This window comes from Vespula vulgaris, chromosome 3, assembly GCF_905475345.1.
Source record: "Vespula vulgaris chromosome 3, iyVesVulg1.1, whole genome shotgun sequence".
Classification (NCBI taxonomy): domain Eukaryota; kingdom Metazoa; phylum Arthropoda; class Insecta; order Hymenoptera; family Vespidae; genus Vespula; species Vespula vulgaris.
Window position 1 is genome coordinate 2,810,567 of NC_066588.1, and position 13,483 is coordinate 2,824,049.

General features: G+C 29.0%; 1 protein-coding gene across 2 annotated transcripts; it reads left to right on the forward strand.

Annotated features, from left to right (window-relative positions):
* The first annotated feature begins 11,047 nt into the window (after positions 1 to 11,047).
* Positions 11,048 to 13,482, forward strand: LOC127062768 (uncharacterized). Of its 2 annotated transcripts, none has more exons than XM_050991475.1 (5): positions 11,048 to 11,430; positions 11,853 to 12,111; positions 12,222 to 12,454; positions 12,592 to 12,945; positions 13,151 to 13,482. In XM_050991475.1, exons 1-5 carry the CDS (start codon positions 11,175 to 11,177, stop codon positions 13,300 to 13,302), a joined length of 1,254 nt encoding a protein of 417 aa, XP_050847432.1. In that variant the 5' UTR covers positions 11,048 to 11,174; the 3' UTR covers positions 13,303 to 13,482. The 2 variants fall into 2 exon arrangements, with proteins under 2 accessions (XP_050847432.1, XP_050847433.1); XM_050991476.1 differs by having other exon boundaries at positions 12,607 to 12,945.
* Position 13,483: the final 1 nt, after the last annotated feature.

Below are 13,483 nucleotides of genomic sequence, written 5' to 3' on the forward strand. Positions count from 1 at the left end.
GATTTCATTTTTCGAGACATTTTAATTGATATTTAGATATTTTCGTTTTTCTTCTTTACGATTTATTTTTGCAGATATTTCAATCGATATGTAGATATCTTCATTTTTCTTCTCTACGATTAATTTTTGCAAATATTTCAATTGATATTTAGATATTTTTGTGTTTTTTCTTTATGATTTCATTTTTGCAGACATTTCAATTGATATTTAGATATTTTCGTTTTTCTTCTTTACAATTTATTTTTGCAGATATTTCAATCGATATTTAGATATCTTCATTTTTCTTCTCTACGATTTATTTTTGAAGACATTTTAATTGATATTTAGACACTTTCGTCTTTCTTCTTTACGATTTATTTTTGCAGATATTTTAATTGATATTTGGATATTTTCGTTTTTCTTTTTAACGATTTATTTTTGCAGATATTTCAATTGATATTAAGATATTTTCATTTGTCTTTATAATTTTTTTGTAGACATTTCAATTAATATTTAAATATTCTCGTTTGTCTTCTTTACAATTTCTTTTCTTCAGATATTTCAATTGTTACTTAGATATTTTCATTTATCTTCTTTATTTCTTTTTTGCAAATATTTCAATTGGTGTTTAGTTATTTTTATCTTTGTTCATCTTCTTACAATTTCTTTTCTGCAGAGATTTAGATATTTTCGTTTACCTTTTTTATACTTTTTTTTTTTTTTGTAAATATTACGATAGATATTGAAGTACTTTCGTCTGTTTTCTTTACAATTTTTTTTATAGATATTATTATAGATGTTTTTAGCGATCTTCTTTATCTTTGTTATTACTTATTCTTTTTTTTCTTCTTTTTTCTAAGGTATGGTTGACTCTTTGAATTTTTCTTCCTTTTTAAATTATCTTATATTGTCTTTGTTTATTAGAACAAAAAAAATTTGATGTTTGATATTCGATATTTGCATTATTAACTCTATAAATAGAAAAGAAACTGTTAACTTGAATCTGCAAGTTTCCTTCGATTTTTTCTATGTTGCTTCTTTTGATATTACTTTGAAATTTGTTTATATTCCACTTCTTAATGACCATATTTTGTATGGTCAAATGATTTTTCAAATATTTTCTTCTATTCGATGTAACCCATATCAGTTTATATCAGATAACTTTAATGTTATTACAGGTATTGAAGAGAGTCATTCTTCTGAAGAAATATTTTCATGATGCCTGTATGAGTTTTCCAATAGAAATTGTTTCCTTTGATTACTTTCAAGCATCCATATTTGTTAATAAATTTTGTTTATCAATTGTTAGTTTTTCTATTATTTAAATAAATGCAAATTGAATCCTGTTTAATGTACAAATAACAATAACAACAACAACAACAGAAGGGATCAATCAACGAGTATGATGAAATTTATAGATTCCCACAAAATAAATATCCTCATGGTCTTCTTAAAAAATCCTACGTAGAGCGTTGAATAATTCACTTGATGATCCGGAACAGTCCTTATCTTCTTGATTATCTTGATTATCTTCATTGTCTTCCATAATTCTTATTACCGCAAGTATTCTTCTTTTTCTTCCTCTTCTTCTTTTTCTTCTTCTTTTTCTTCTTCTCAAATAACTAAGCAATGATTACTATATAGAGATTAATTCTAGCTGCACTCGTTGATTCTGCGTCCTCATTGGCTTCCAATTATCCAAGTAGTGGTCCTGTTGAATTCCGTTCCTCGTGTAGTCCGCCAGGATGTATCGAGCGTCGTTACCTGGAAAGGTGTGAGCGTTAGCTACGAAAAAACACACTAGGGGAAAAAAGAGGTTCAGTAAGTAAGGCGTTGAAATTAGGAAATGATTATAACGATGATGACGATGATAATGATGTTGATGATGATCATAGTAATGATGAAAGTACGAGTTGCCAGAAAAAAAGAACACTAGGAAGAAAAAAATTTCATTGAAAGAAAACGATGTTAAATGGAATAAAGTTAAACGAAAAAGTATTCAAGGAAGATATCATTTGTACAATACTTTTGACTAGTCTAGAATACGAAGTGAGAGAGTTCTAGTTTGTTAAGGATTGAATGGATTAATGGGGGATGAGGGAGAAAGGGGGTTGTGTGAACACAAGTCGGTATTTCCGTGAACGATTTGCATTTGCCAGAATGGAGGTCGATAAGAAAGGAAATGTGACTGACTGAATGACTGACTGGCTTGCTTGCTTGCTTGCTTGCTCTCTTTGAAAACCTCTAAAATTATATCATCGAATACGAAAATGGAACGAGGTGCGCATGGAAGTACGTGTGTTTTGTTTAATTTCTATGTGTGCGTGCATTTCTACGTCTGGTTAAAGAGAGAAACGAGAGAGGAACTTCTTTCTTTATGGGATAGGGTCACTTGGTCCTTTTGTCGTTTCTTAAATCCTTATACCTACACACATATAAGTATATGTGTGTATATGTGTCATGTAGCGGCCTCGCTAGTCCCTTTGTCATTTTCTTCGGTCAGAGGATCAGATTTCTTTCTTTCTTTTTTTCTTTTTCTCTTTTTTCTTTCTTTTTCCTTTCTCTCCTTCTCTCCTTCCAAACTTTCGACGAGAACTCGATCTTCATTTCCGCTTGTAATAATCATTCGGATTCGCGATTGCATACGATATTTCACGATTCTTCGTTGCATCTGTTTTCTTTTATTTTTTGCTTCTTTTTTATTTTTATTGTGATCGTTCTTTTTTTCTTTCTTTCTTTCTTTCTTTATTTATTTTATTTTTTTTGTTCACTATGCTGCCCTATTTTTGACTGGCCCAGCTGCGGTCTCGTAAAACAAAGGGTTAAGAATTGATAGTAAGCTTGAATTTTTTCAAATTTTTTTCTTGAATTACCTGGTCTTTCAAATCGGATAATGAAAAGGGTTATGTTCTTAAAAGGATTTTTATGTATGTTCAGTTCTTTTTCTTCAGTTTGGTTTTCGTTTTTTATATTATTGATATTTATCGGCGGTTTTTATTTTCCATTAGCTATCCAGAATTGTCTTTTTTTAATCTATTCGAGTGTCTTGTACAGATCTTTCTTTTTGTTTAATATTCAAATTTTTTTATAAACTTTGACAGTAATATATATCTTTGATATCATTAGCCAAACGTTTAAAATATATCTATATTCAGATTTCGACTATATTTGTACAAAAGAAGAACTATTATGTTTGTTCTGTTAAATACGTGGCGTGATTTATATAAATCCAAAATCTATTTATTATCAATTTCTATAGAATTAGAATTTTAAATGAAGGTACTCTGTTTTTCAATAAATTAAATCGATGTCCAATATAATACGTAACTGTCATTGAATTTCAGATTGAAAATTTAAACTTCATATCAAATTCTTATAACTCTTTGGTGAATGATACAGGTATGTGTGCTACTATATTCCGTATGGTTGAATAGGTAAGTTATCTAGCAGGTAGAAAAATTACTAAAAAGAAATCTTTGGCGTATCAAATTTCTACCCCTGAAAAGCTGTACCTGGAAAGATTTATTTTGCTTCTGTCCTTTTATGTTGAAAAATTAAAATATTATACCAGATTATTTTTTGTTATATTTTGTACAAAAAATGATTATTATATCTTTCTTTAAAGTTAGAATTGGTAATTTTTATGGGACATTTGCTGTCTGATTACTTCCACTTTATAAGAAATACTATTTCCTTTTCTATCAGAATATGAATTACATTTTTTTTTTATATGACTTATTTCGTTTCAATATGTGTTAAAATGAATTTTATTATAACTCATTTAAATTAGATTTGTATAATATTGGATGATATTTAGGGAATCATTTTTGAGAATATTTGTATTTTTATGAAAGATTTTTTTGATAATACCGATTGAAAAAAATTTTTTGAATGTTTCTATTATGATTAGTTAAATCGGATGATCGGTCAAAATGGCGGTAATTTTGTTAAACTGAATGAAATTTTGATGTATGGAAATTTAATCTATAGATTTTTGTTTTATCGTAACAACAATGCCAGTGAATATAATTTGTTAGTCTGAAAGAGAGGGGTAAACGTTCGTTTCGCGCTATTTACTCTATGAGAATACGATCCAGGGGTAGTTCACTTCCGGTTTCCGAATGGTCAATGAAAATAGGAATAATCGTCACACCGGCTGCTCTTACGGAAGTATGTATACAATGGATGAATAAATATGCATATAATTAACATTACTTTCCATATTTCCGTGTAGTTGTTTTCGAAAGTGAGAGAACATATTTAAATAACAATGTTATTATTATATCATTCAATAGATTCATTATTATGTGAATTGGTTTTTCTTTTTCCGGTATTTTAATTCAACTGTTAATTAAAATTTTAATATTAAAAGAGTTAAATCATTGTTTGTTTTTCTGTTTGATACACATAATTTGGTTTGATTCATGATTTCAATCATTAACAATCAATGATATTCAAATAATAAACCATTTTCTTGAAAATCTGTTCTATTACACAGAAATCTCATTATGATTTTATTTATAATTTGATGATATAATGAGTTAATCAGAATCTTTGTTAATGATACAAGTATTATAGAACTGTTCTGTCAAATTCATTCATGTTTATTATGTTAAGTTTCTATCGGTAAACTTTATTTTTCATGAGATCACTGAAGCGAATTTTAATGATTGCCAAAATGATTTTTCTTCGATTTAGTATTTCTTTTTTATGTTTGTCAGTAATAATATATAAATTGTGCACTGTTTATAATTGTTGATATCTAGTTATTTTTTTAGTTGATATTTACCAATTGATCCAACGAAACTGAATTTTAATGATGTCGAAAAAAATTCGAATTTGTATTGTCCAGTAATGATAGTTTTGTAATTATTGATCAATAAAGTTTTGAAATATGTACGTATATATGTATTGTTTAATCAAATCGTTGTATTATTATTTTGTTAATCCAAATTCATATTTTTTTATATATATTTTTCTATATTATTTTGTTAATTCAAGTTTAATATCTTTTTATTTATTTTTTTGTATGGCTAAAAGATTTCAAAATGATTAAGTTTTTTATTATTCCAAATCGAATTATTTTTTATTTATTTTTTCTATGGATTAAAATTTTTTCGAAATATTTAAGTGCATTCAAAATATCTACTATACTTCATATTATGGAAAAATAAAATCCAAAATTTTACTGCAATATTATTCTAAATTATTATATCCAGAGAATGTTTCGTTTTATTTATTTTCTAATTATTTCGATTGATAAGCCATCTATTATGTACGAACGTATGCTGAATTGTAAGCGAAAGTATGTATATGTGTGTTAGTTGATTGTGAAAATGGTTTAATCATAAATTTTTATAAAATCATTTTAATTAATATGTTTTATTTATAATTTTCATGATATCAGTGATCTCTGAAATTTGTTATTGATAATCCAATACAATGATTGAAAAAGTCGGTAAAATTTGAAAATTTAATTAATTTAAAAAAGCCGAAAATTTTTTGAGAAACTGACATAATCATTCTATTGATTGAATCACTGATTGTAATAATTAACAAATAAATATGGTGTCTGATTCAACATTATTCTTTTGTTTAATATCGAGAATATTTATAATTTTTTGATAATAAATTAAAACCAAAATAATCTTGTTAACTTGATGCAATATATTTCATTTATCTGGTTAATTAATTTGAATTTTATCAATTAATCTGTTTGGTTACTAATTTGTTTCAATATAAAAAATATTATTAATCCAGTTATTTCATACTGATTTTATAAAAACAGAGTACCCTCGTTTATTATAAATTATGTTTCTTTTAAATCAGTCAAAATTTCGATAATGTAACACATGAAATATGATTGAATATAATTTGTTAGATCGATCAACTGTGTTTTGTAATATTAATTTGTTAACTCGTACATATATATTAAGTTTTATTTCTGTCAATATTATGATTGCATTTATGTCTTGATACTTTTTTTTTTATATTCTATGACAAAGTGACTATTTGTATAATTCAATTGTTGTATATTAAATATTTTCATTCACAGAAATAATATGATTTTGACTTGTTTTTGAGTTTTGTTGAAAAACAATTTTGTAAATTCAAACTATCGTATATGTTTTTTATACTCTTTCAAAATAAAATACAAATACGTCACCAGATTAGTTACAAAATACAGAAGTATTTATTGATGAAATCTTTTTAATCATTGTCTTATGATATATCATATCAATATATAGAGTACTGCGTTATAAAAAAATAAAATCTAATGTGTCTAATATATAAATCAGTCTTGTATTATTAATTTCTAGGTCTTTCTATAATAATAATCTATAATCACTTTTTATGAATGATCTCAATATGTCTTTAGTCGTCGACTGTGTTCGTATATCATCTATCAGATATATGTATGTAAAAAATAAAAAATTAAAATAATATAAAAAAAAATGAAAATATATATATATAAAAAAAATGTATATATATAAATGCTCTAAATGATTTTAAGATCTACCAGACTGTAATACGATCAAGTATACTTTTGACGACAACTTGGCCAGTATATCCAATGATATGCCTTTCAACAAAATCTTGTTTCACGTGGATTTATTTTTGTTACTCTCTCTCTCTCTCTCTCTCTCTTTCTTTTTGATATGTGTGTATATATATATTTTTTTTAATTCAGACGAAAAGGATAAAACCGTTCATCAAAATCGTACTTATAAAATATAATATCTACTTTTACATGCGACGGTATCAATTTTCTTTTATTTTCTCTTTTTTTTTGGTGTTTATTTGTTTAAAAAAGGCATCCATAGGTAAAACGGAGTCCGTCGAGTTCTTAAAATCTGGAGCTCTAACTACGTACGTAGAAATTAAATTTACAGATTATACTACAAGATGCATCGTTTAGTTATTCTTTAACTACTTGCTAAGGTTCGATCTCAAGTCTATATAAAAAGTTTCTTTTTCTATTATTACACTATCAAAATGGATTAATGAGACGTAGTTATCAAAATGTACAGTAACAGGTACGTGTTTAGGTACTACTAAGCGGCGTGCTTACATTCGAAAATGTAAAAAAGAAGAAATAATAATAATAAAAAAAAAAAAAAAAATATAAGAATAATAATAAAAAGAAAATAAAAAGTGTGCAGTAGGTGCATTAAAATACGAATTGATTTCTTGCAATTCATGAAATTCTTTTTCTTTCTTTTTAATTTATAATCTACGTTATTAGGAATATTTATACGTTTTACACTACCGTGCCAAACTATTGTAATACTTTTTTAATAAAATAGTTTCACTACCCTAACATAGAAGATTTCTAAGAGTTAATATGTCTATATATAGTTTTTGTGAAAAGTACAAGGCGATATGGAAAAAAAAATATTATTAGTTATCTCGCGTGTGTACATGATTCACAGTTGTTGGATAGGTATTAATCTATCGTTTATCAATTAAAGGGATCACGTTCAAGGTAGACATAAATGTCCAGATTTGTATCTACATATCTATTTTCTAACAGACAAGTTTGGGTGAGAGCGTATATGTGTATGTGTGTATGCATCTTTTGGGAATATAATGAAATTAATTAAAAGAAAATAAAAAAATAAAAAACAATACTCTTTTGAAGTAAATAAGATAGAGACTAAAAAGGAATGTGATTCTGAACTAATAGAGGGAAACAAATAAATAGATAAAAAAAAAATAAAATAAAATAAAATAAATAAAAAATAAAAGTAAGGAGAGAAAATTTTAAAACAAAATTTTGTAAAATAATTTTGATTGGATCTTAGTACCTGGATAGAGTAGGGCCGAGTGACAAAATTTCAAATGCCATTAATTTTGACAATACTTTTATCACGGTATTCTGTTTCGTAAATACTCTTCGTAATATCAAAAGTGTATTGAAAAAATGTCATAGAAAGGAGAAGAAAATACGAGGAATATAATTAATTAAAATTATAAGAGTTCACGAAGCAGAACAACGTCGATGTATTCGCGACAGAAGCCAAAAATAAATAAAACCGGAGAAACTAAACGATGTAAAATAACTTTAGTATAGTCTATCGAAGCACCAAGATCGTTTGATAGGTATACCAAAAAAAGCCGAGACAAGACTCACCATTATCGTTCGGTCCAAGTTGGTCGATTGATCTGCGACAGAAAAAAATAGGAACACCTCCGATTAGACGATACATCTTGTTGCCTTTGTTCTCCTCCTTCTTCCTTCCGTTATCGTGTTAACACCGTTCGTTGATCATGGCTGCTCTTCCACTGACTCCCGTGATTTTAATAGTCGAAGATGATGACGACGATGTTCGATGACGAAAACTGATGACAGGGGAGAGAGAGGAGAGAGGGGAAAGAGCCACGATACTCTTACGATGCTCTCACGATGCTCTCTCGATGCTCTCTCCACAAACGATCGAGCTGTTCTGTGCTTCTGCTTGCCACTGCCAGCCCTTATATACCATGGCAATGGCCAGAAGGGTCCTAGCCAAGGCCGCATATGTGGGTCCCATTGGTACTCTAGGGGAAGAGGAGGTCCTGGGAAAACGGTTTCAACACAATACTACCTTCTGCAGGACTGGTCTCCCCTCTTTCTTTTTTTTTCCTTTTACCTCTCCCTCTCTTTCTCCTCTTCCTCTTCTTCTCTTCTTCTTCTTCTTCTTCTTCTGCTTCTGTGCTTCTATTTCTGCTTCTGTTTCCCCCTTCCCCTACGTTAACCAACGTTGTTCGTGATCTCACCCTGACAAGGGGAGAAATCGACCCCCTAACAGATATCCCTCAGTCGGTTCCTTATACCTGTTCCTACGTCTCGTGCCTGTTGCGTCAAAGTTCGCTTTTCTCTTTTCTCTTCTTTTCCCTTCGACGATGGGAACGAACCCTGCAGATCCATCCAAAAGGAGGACCCTTATTTCCAGGTGCCATTCGCTTACGATAAGCCGATTTTATCCATGTTTAACCGACGTACAACTCAACGTAAAAATTTATGAGAATATCGAAAGGTGATCTAATTTTTATTTATTTTTTATTATTTTCCAAGTACAATAATCCTCTATCTAAAAATAATAATAAATTTGTTAGTGCCGTATTAATCATATTTGCAATAGTTTCTGTTTTCTATTTGTAATAGTTCTGTTCTTTTTATATTTTTATGTCGTAATAAAAGAGCTACTTTTTATTATTTTTACATTCCTTGTCATTACAGTCTCTGAAATGAAAATATTTCTTTCAAATCTTGAAGAAAAATAATATTACAAAACATAATTAAAGATATCCATTCTCTCTCTCTCTCTCTCTCTCTCTCTATATATATATATATATATATATATATATATATATATATATATATTATGTATATTCAACGGTTATTTCTTTGCATTAATAATTCAGAAGAGTTACACAATAGATCAAAACGTTAGATGAACTTACATAAAAGAAAATGCGCAGTTAAATTCGAAAGAACTGGAAGTTAAATCGACGAAATCTATTTTTTCCTTTTTTTTTTACAGCAATTTAAATAGCCGTGCGAATACCCCTCAGGCGAGATTTGGGATCCAGTTACACAGGTCTTACTGGACGTTGACCATTTATCGTGGACCATTTCTCTTCTTCCCCATAGAAAGTAAGAAACTACGATCTTTGTGCTAGAAAAGACGTTACCAAAGAGGCACGTGCTCTTCGAAATTTACATAATAAGAACACCATAAGAATGAAACACTGTGGGAACGTCTTTTACCGGCGCATCCTTGTTCCCTTCTTTTTGTTTTTTTTTTTTTCAAAGATCATCCCTTTCGTAATATCAAACAAACGGGTTTTAAAAATGGCGGGGTTCGATTCAGAGCGTGTGAAAATCTTGCAAACTCTTCGTTTGAATTTTCTCGTTGATTTAATATGTATCTACGTATATAGGTATATATACATACATACACATATATACAATCGATTGAAAAGAAAATGGAAAAAGTACATATGTACTTCTTAACAATATGAAACTTCCCGCCAAAAAGAAAATGCTCTCCTTTTAAAAGACTTTTCCCCCTCGTTTCTCACGATTGAACCGTTGAAGGTATTGTCGAACTTCGTTGGATTTTCTCAAGCGAAGGGTGTACAAGCTGGAAATATATACGCAGATGCAACATAGGATCTCAATGAAAAATCGTTAGCATTCTTTCGTCACGGTTAATATGTCGTAACTTTATTTAGTTCCAGAAATAATTTCTTTTTCTTATTTGTAAATATTATCTTGATATACGTACATGTAATATACATATATATATATATGAATAAAATAGTCTCAATCATTCTAACGAAAGTTTGATTAACCCTAGAATAGTACGCATACTTTAGAAGCCATTTAATGAAATAATTAGAGTCGCGTGCTACCCTATGGCACGTCATCGACATTAACATTGAAAAATATACGGGTACCCTTCTGGATCATTGTACTTTTTACAGGATACTTAATTTTACTAAAAGTGATGACGAGTCGATGACTGGTTCGAAAAAGTTCGTCGACAAAGAGAATCGTGGGATTCCGTGCTGGAGTGCGGTCAAATTCAAAAGCTGGGCACCCGCATGGTGGTCATAATCACAACCCCAGTTTGATAAAATTAACAGGTCGAGATACTCTAGTATTGTAAGGGGATGCATATATATATATATATATATATATATATATATATATATTCGTGCGTCATGGGTAACATAACAATGGTTTTCTTATTATTTTAGAAATAGGTAAAATTCTAATTAGCCAATTAATATTCCAAATATACTATTTGTTTTTCTTTTCTTCTTTTTAGAAATTTTCATAACTAAATCATTTACGAATTTCTATTAAAATATGAACTTGAAATTGAACTTGAAATATTATTAGAGTTAAAAAAGGAACCAATGTTAATATTGTTCTAAATAAGACTGTTGGTATTCGTTTAAAAATTAGAACACGTGCTGTCCGCTAACAATATTGATTTCCCTGCAATATCGTTTAGCCAAACGTCGTTTCCTTGGTGATCTAGAATAGTAAGAAAGAACAACACAATGAGTTTAAGCCACAGCTCGTTTACGTTATTACATTTACCAGTGCGATTCCTACTTGAAAGTTCGAATTCGAGGAGATTGTTAGATAGTACTTTATCGTGACTACATGTTGATTGATTGAATAACTTTCAACAACAATGCCATTGATAGAACAAGCGATTTCTGGTCAAGAGGTGACGATACCACCAAGATTGCCAACGATATTGAAACAATTTTGTAAGGCAGCTATTCGAACCCAGCCCTACGATCTTCTGAGATGGTCCAGTGCATATTTTCGTGCGTTGGCTGATGGCGAGGAACCACCAGTAAAATTGAGACTCGAATATCCACCACCTAGTACAGCTTCTGGTCTAACACTCGGCTTTCTTAGAGTTCTTCTTCGTCAATTTGGAGGTACGAATAATTATCATTTATTTTCTTTGATCTTATGAAATTATGTTATTCCTAAAAAAATAAATCGCTGAACGATTTCATTTCTTATACAATTATGACAGCTATTATATTAAAATACTATTTAAAATTAATATAGAAATGTTAATAGAAATAAATAAAAGAAGTAAAAAAATTAACTGTTGAATAATCTGATTTTGTAAATAACTAAAATAGATACTTATTTAATTAGTTTAGATAAAGACGAAAATACAAGCAGAAATAAGTGGAATAAGTAAAGTCGAATGATCTCATTTTGTATATAGTTAGCATAGATACTTATTTAATTACCATAGATATAAATAGAAAAGAAAAGAAATAGAAATAAGTAAGTAGAAATAAGAAATAAGTAGATAGAAAGATAAAATATATTTGTGGTTATTTAGATTACAACAAAACATTGTCCATCGATGTTATCTCACGTCGTTGGGAATGCTTATGTCTCGATCGTAAAGAATTAAATCTGATAATGATGATAGGGAAATTTCGTCGAAAGTGCCAAGTTAAGAAGTTCTTGGCAATAGCTGTTGGTCTTTTAGGATCTAGTTTACGCGAGACAATGATTATGATCTGCGAATTATTTACTCACGAACCTGACGGTGGATCGGCTATGGTTCCAGTTACATTATTCATGGAAATTTATGGGTCTGTGTGTGTTTTATAAAACAAAAAAAGTCTTGTAAATAATACATTTGAATATATTTTCAATAAATCGTAGATAATACATATGGAGATCATTTTAATCTTATTTATAGATACTTAGCTGGTCTTAGATGCGATGGTAGCGAAAGAAGTTCATCGGAAGAAGATCCAACAGAATTTCTTGTATTCGATGAGTCTAACAGTAGCTCGTCTTCAAAAATACACGAGTCCCTCGATAATAACATCTCCGTTGATCGTGTATATTCGATCGCTAGTCAAGATACTGAAGCTGATGTCAATTTAGATTTGGAATTAATCTCTAAGGAAGCTGCTGATTCCTCAAATAGTAAGTATCACGTATTGATTTTCATTCATTTTGTGCCAAATAAAAAACTACAAACTCTTTTTTGATCATTCGATTATACATTCCCTTTTTTTTTTAATAACGAATCAAATATTTAATCATTGATTTGACTCCCATAGTAATATTATCGCCAGAAATTAGCGGGAGTTGTTCGACGCGGGAAGATGATTCGAACAATGTCGAAGATAAAATCTCGAGTACTAATAACACAATGGAATCCACATCAGATAGTACATTGAAACGCGAGGAAGACAGTAATGCTTCTGATCTTACAATAGAACCAAGTAAATCCTATAATTCGAAGGATGCTCATGAAAAATCATCGAAAAATGAAGATAAGCAAAAAGGCGTAATTCAAGATGACGTAAATACCGAAAATTCGTCCGATAAAAGAGACGTATCATTGATTAAGGAACGAAAAAAAATCAGAATTGCTAATACTCAGTTAATTTCGTATTATCCAAATATTCCAGGTATTTTCTTTTTATTTTAATAATTTCATAATTATCGTCCTCATTAATTAATTCTCCATTTTGTTTCGACTTAATTTTTGTTTATTTATCATGTTTGTTATGAGTTAAGATTAATTCAATTTTTTAAGATACATATACATATAGGATAAATATATATATTGCATATATAATATATTATGTATATTATGTACAATATATTTTATAGGTATAGGACCTCGTTTATCCGCAGAAGAAGTAGCAAGCGTTGCTATATGGATGAGCGAATGTGCTAGATTACAAGAAGGAATGGTTGGTCCACGAAATCTTCGCCATCCTCAATGTCCTCCTTTATGTAAGCAAAAACAATGTGAATCATGATAGTAATAAATACAATGTATATGAATTTAAAAAGACTAGTTGGTTAATATAAATATTTTAGTCGAAAATAAATTAGTTCCCATAATAAAAAAAAAAATATTATTAATACGTTTCAAAGCGTATAAATTAGTTTATTCATATATCCGTCATGTTTTGTTTTTCTTTAATTTTTAATTATTAT

Coding starts and splice junctions, on each gene's coding strand:
- LOC127062768 (XM_050991475.1), top strand. CDS start 11,175: ATGCCATTGATAGAACAAGCGATTTCTGGTCAAGAGGTGACGATACCA. Junction 12,455..12,591: donor AGCTGCTGATTCCTCAAATA/GTAAGTATCACG, acceptor TGACTCCCATAG/TAATATTATCGCCAGAAATT. Junction 12,946..13,150: donor GTATTATCCAAATATTCCAG/GTATTTTCTTTT, acceptor TATATTTTATAG/GTATAGGACCTCGTTTATCC.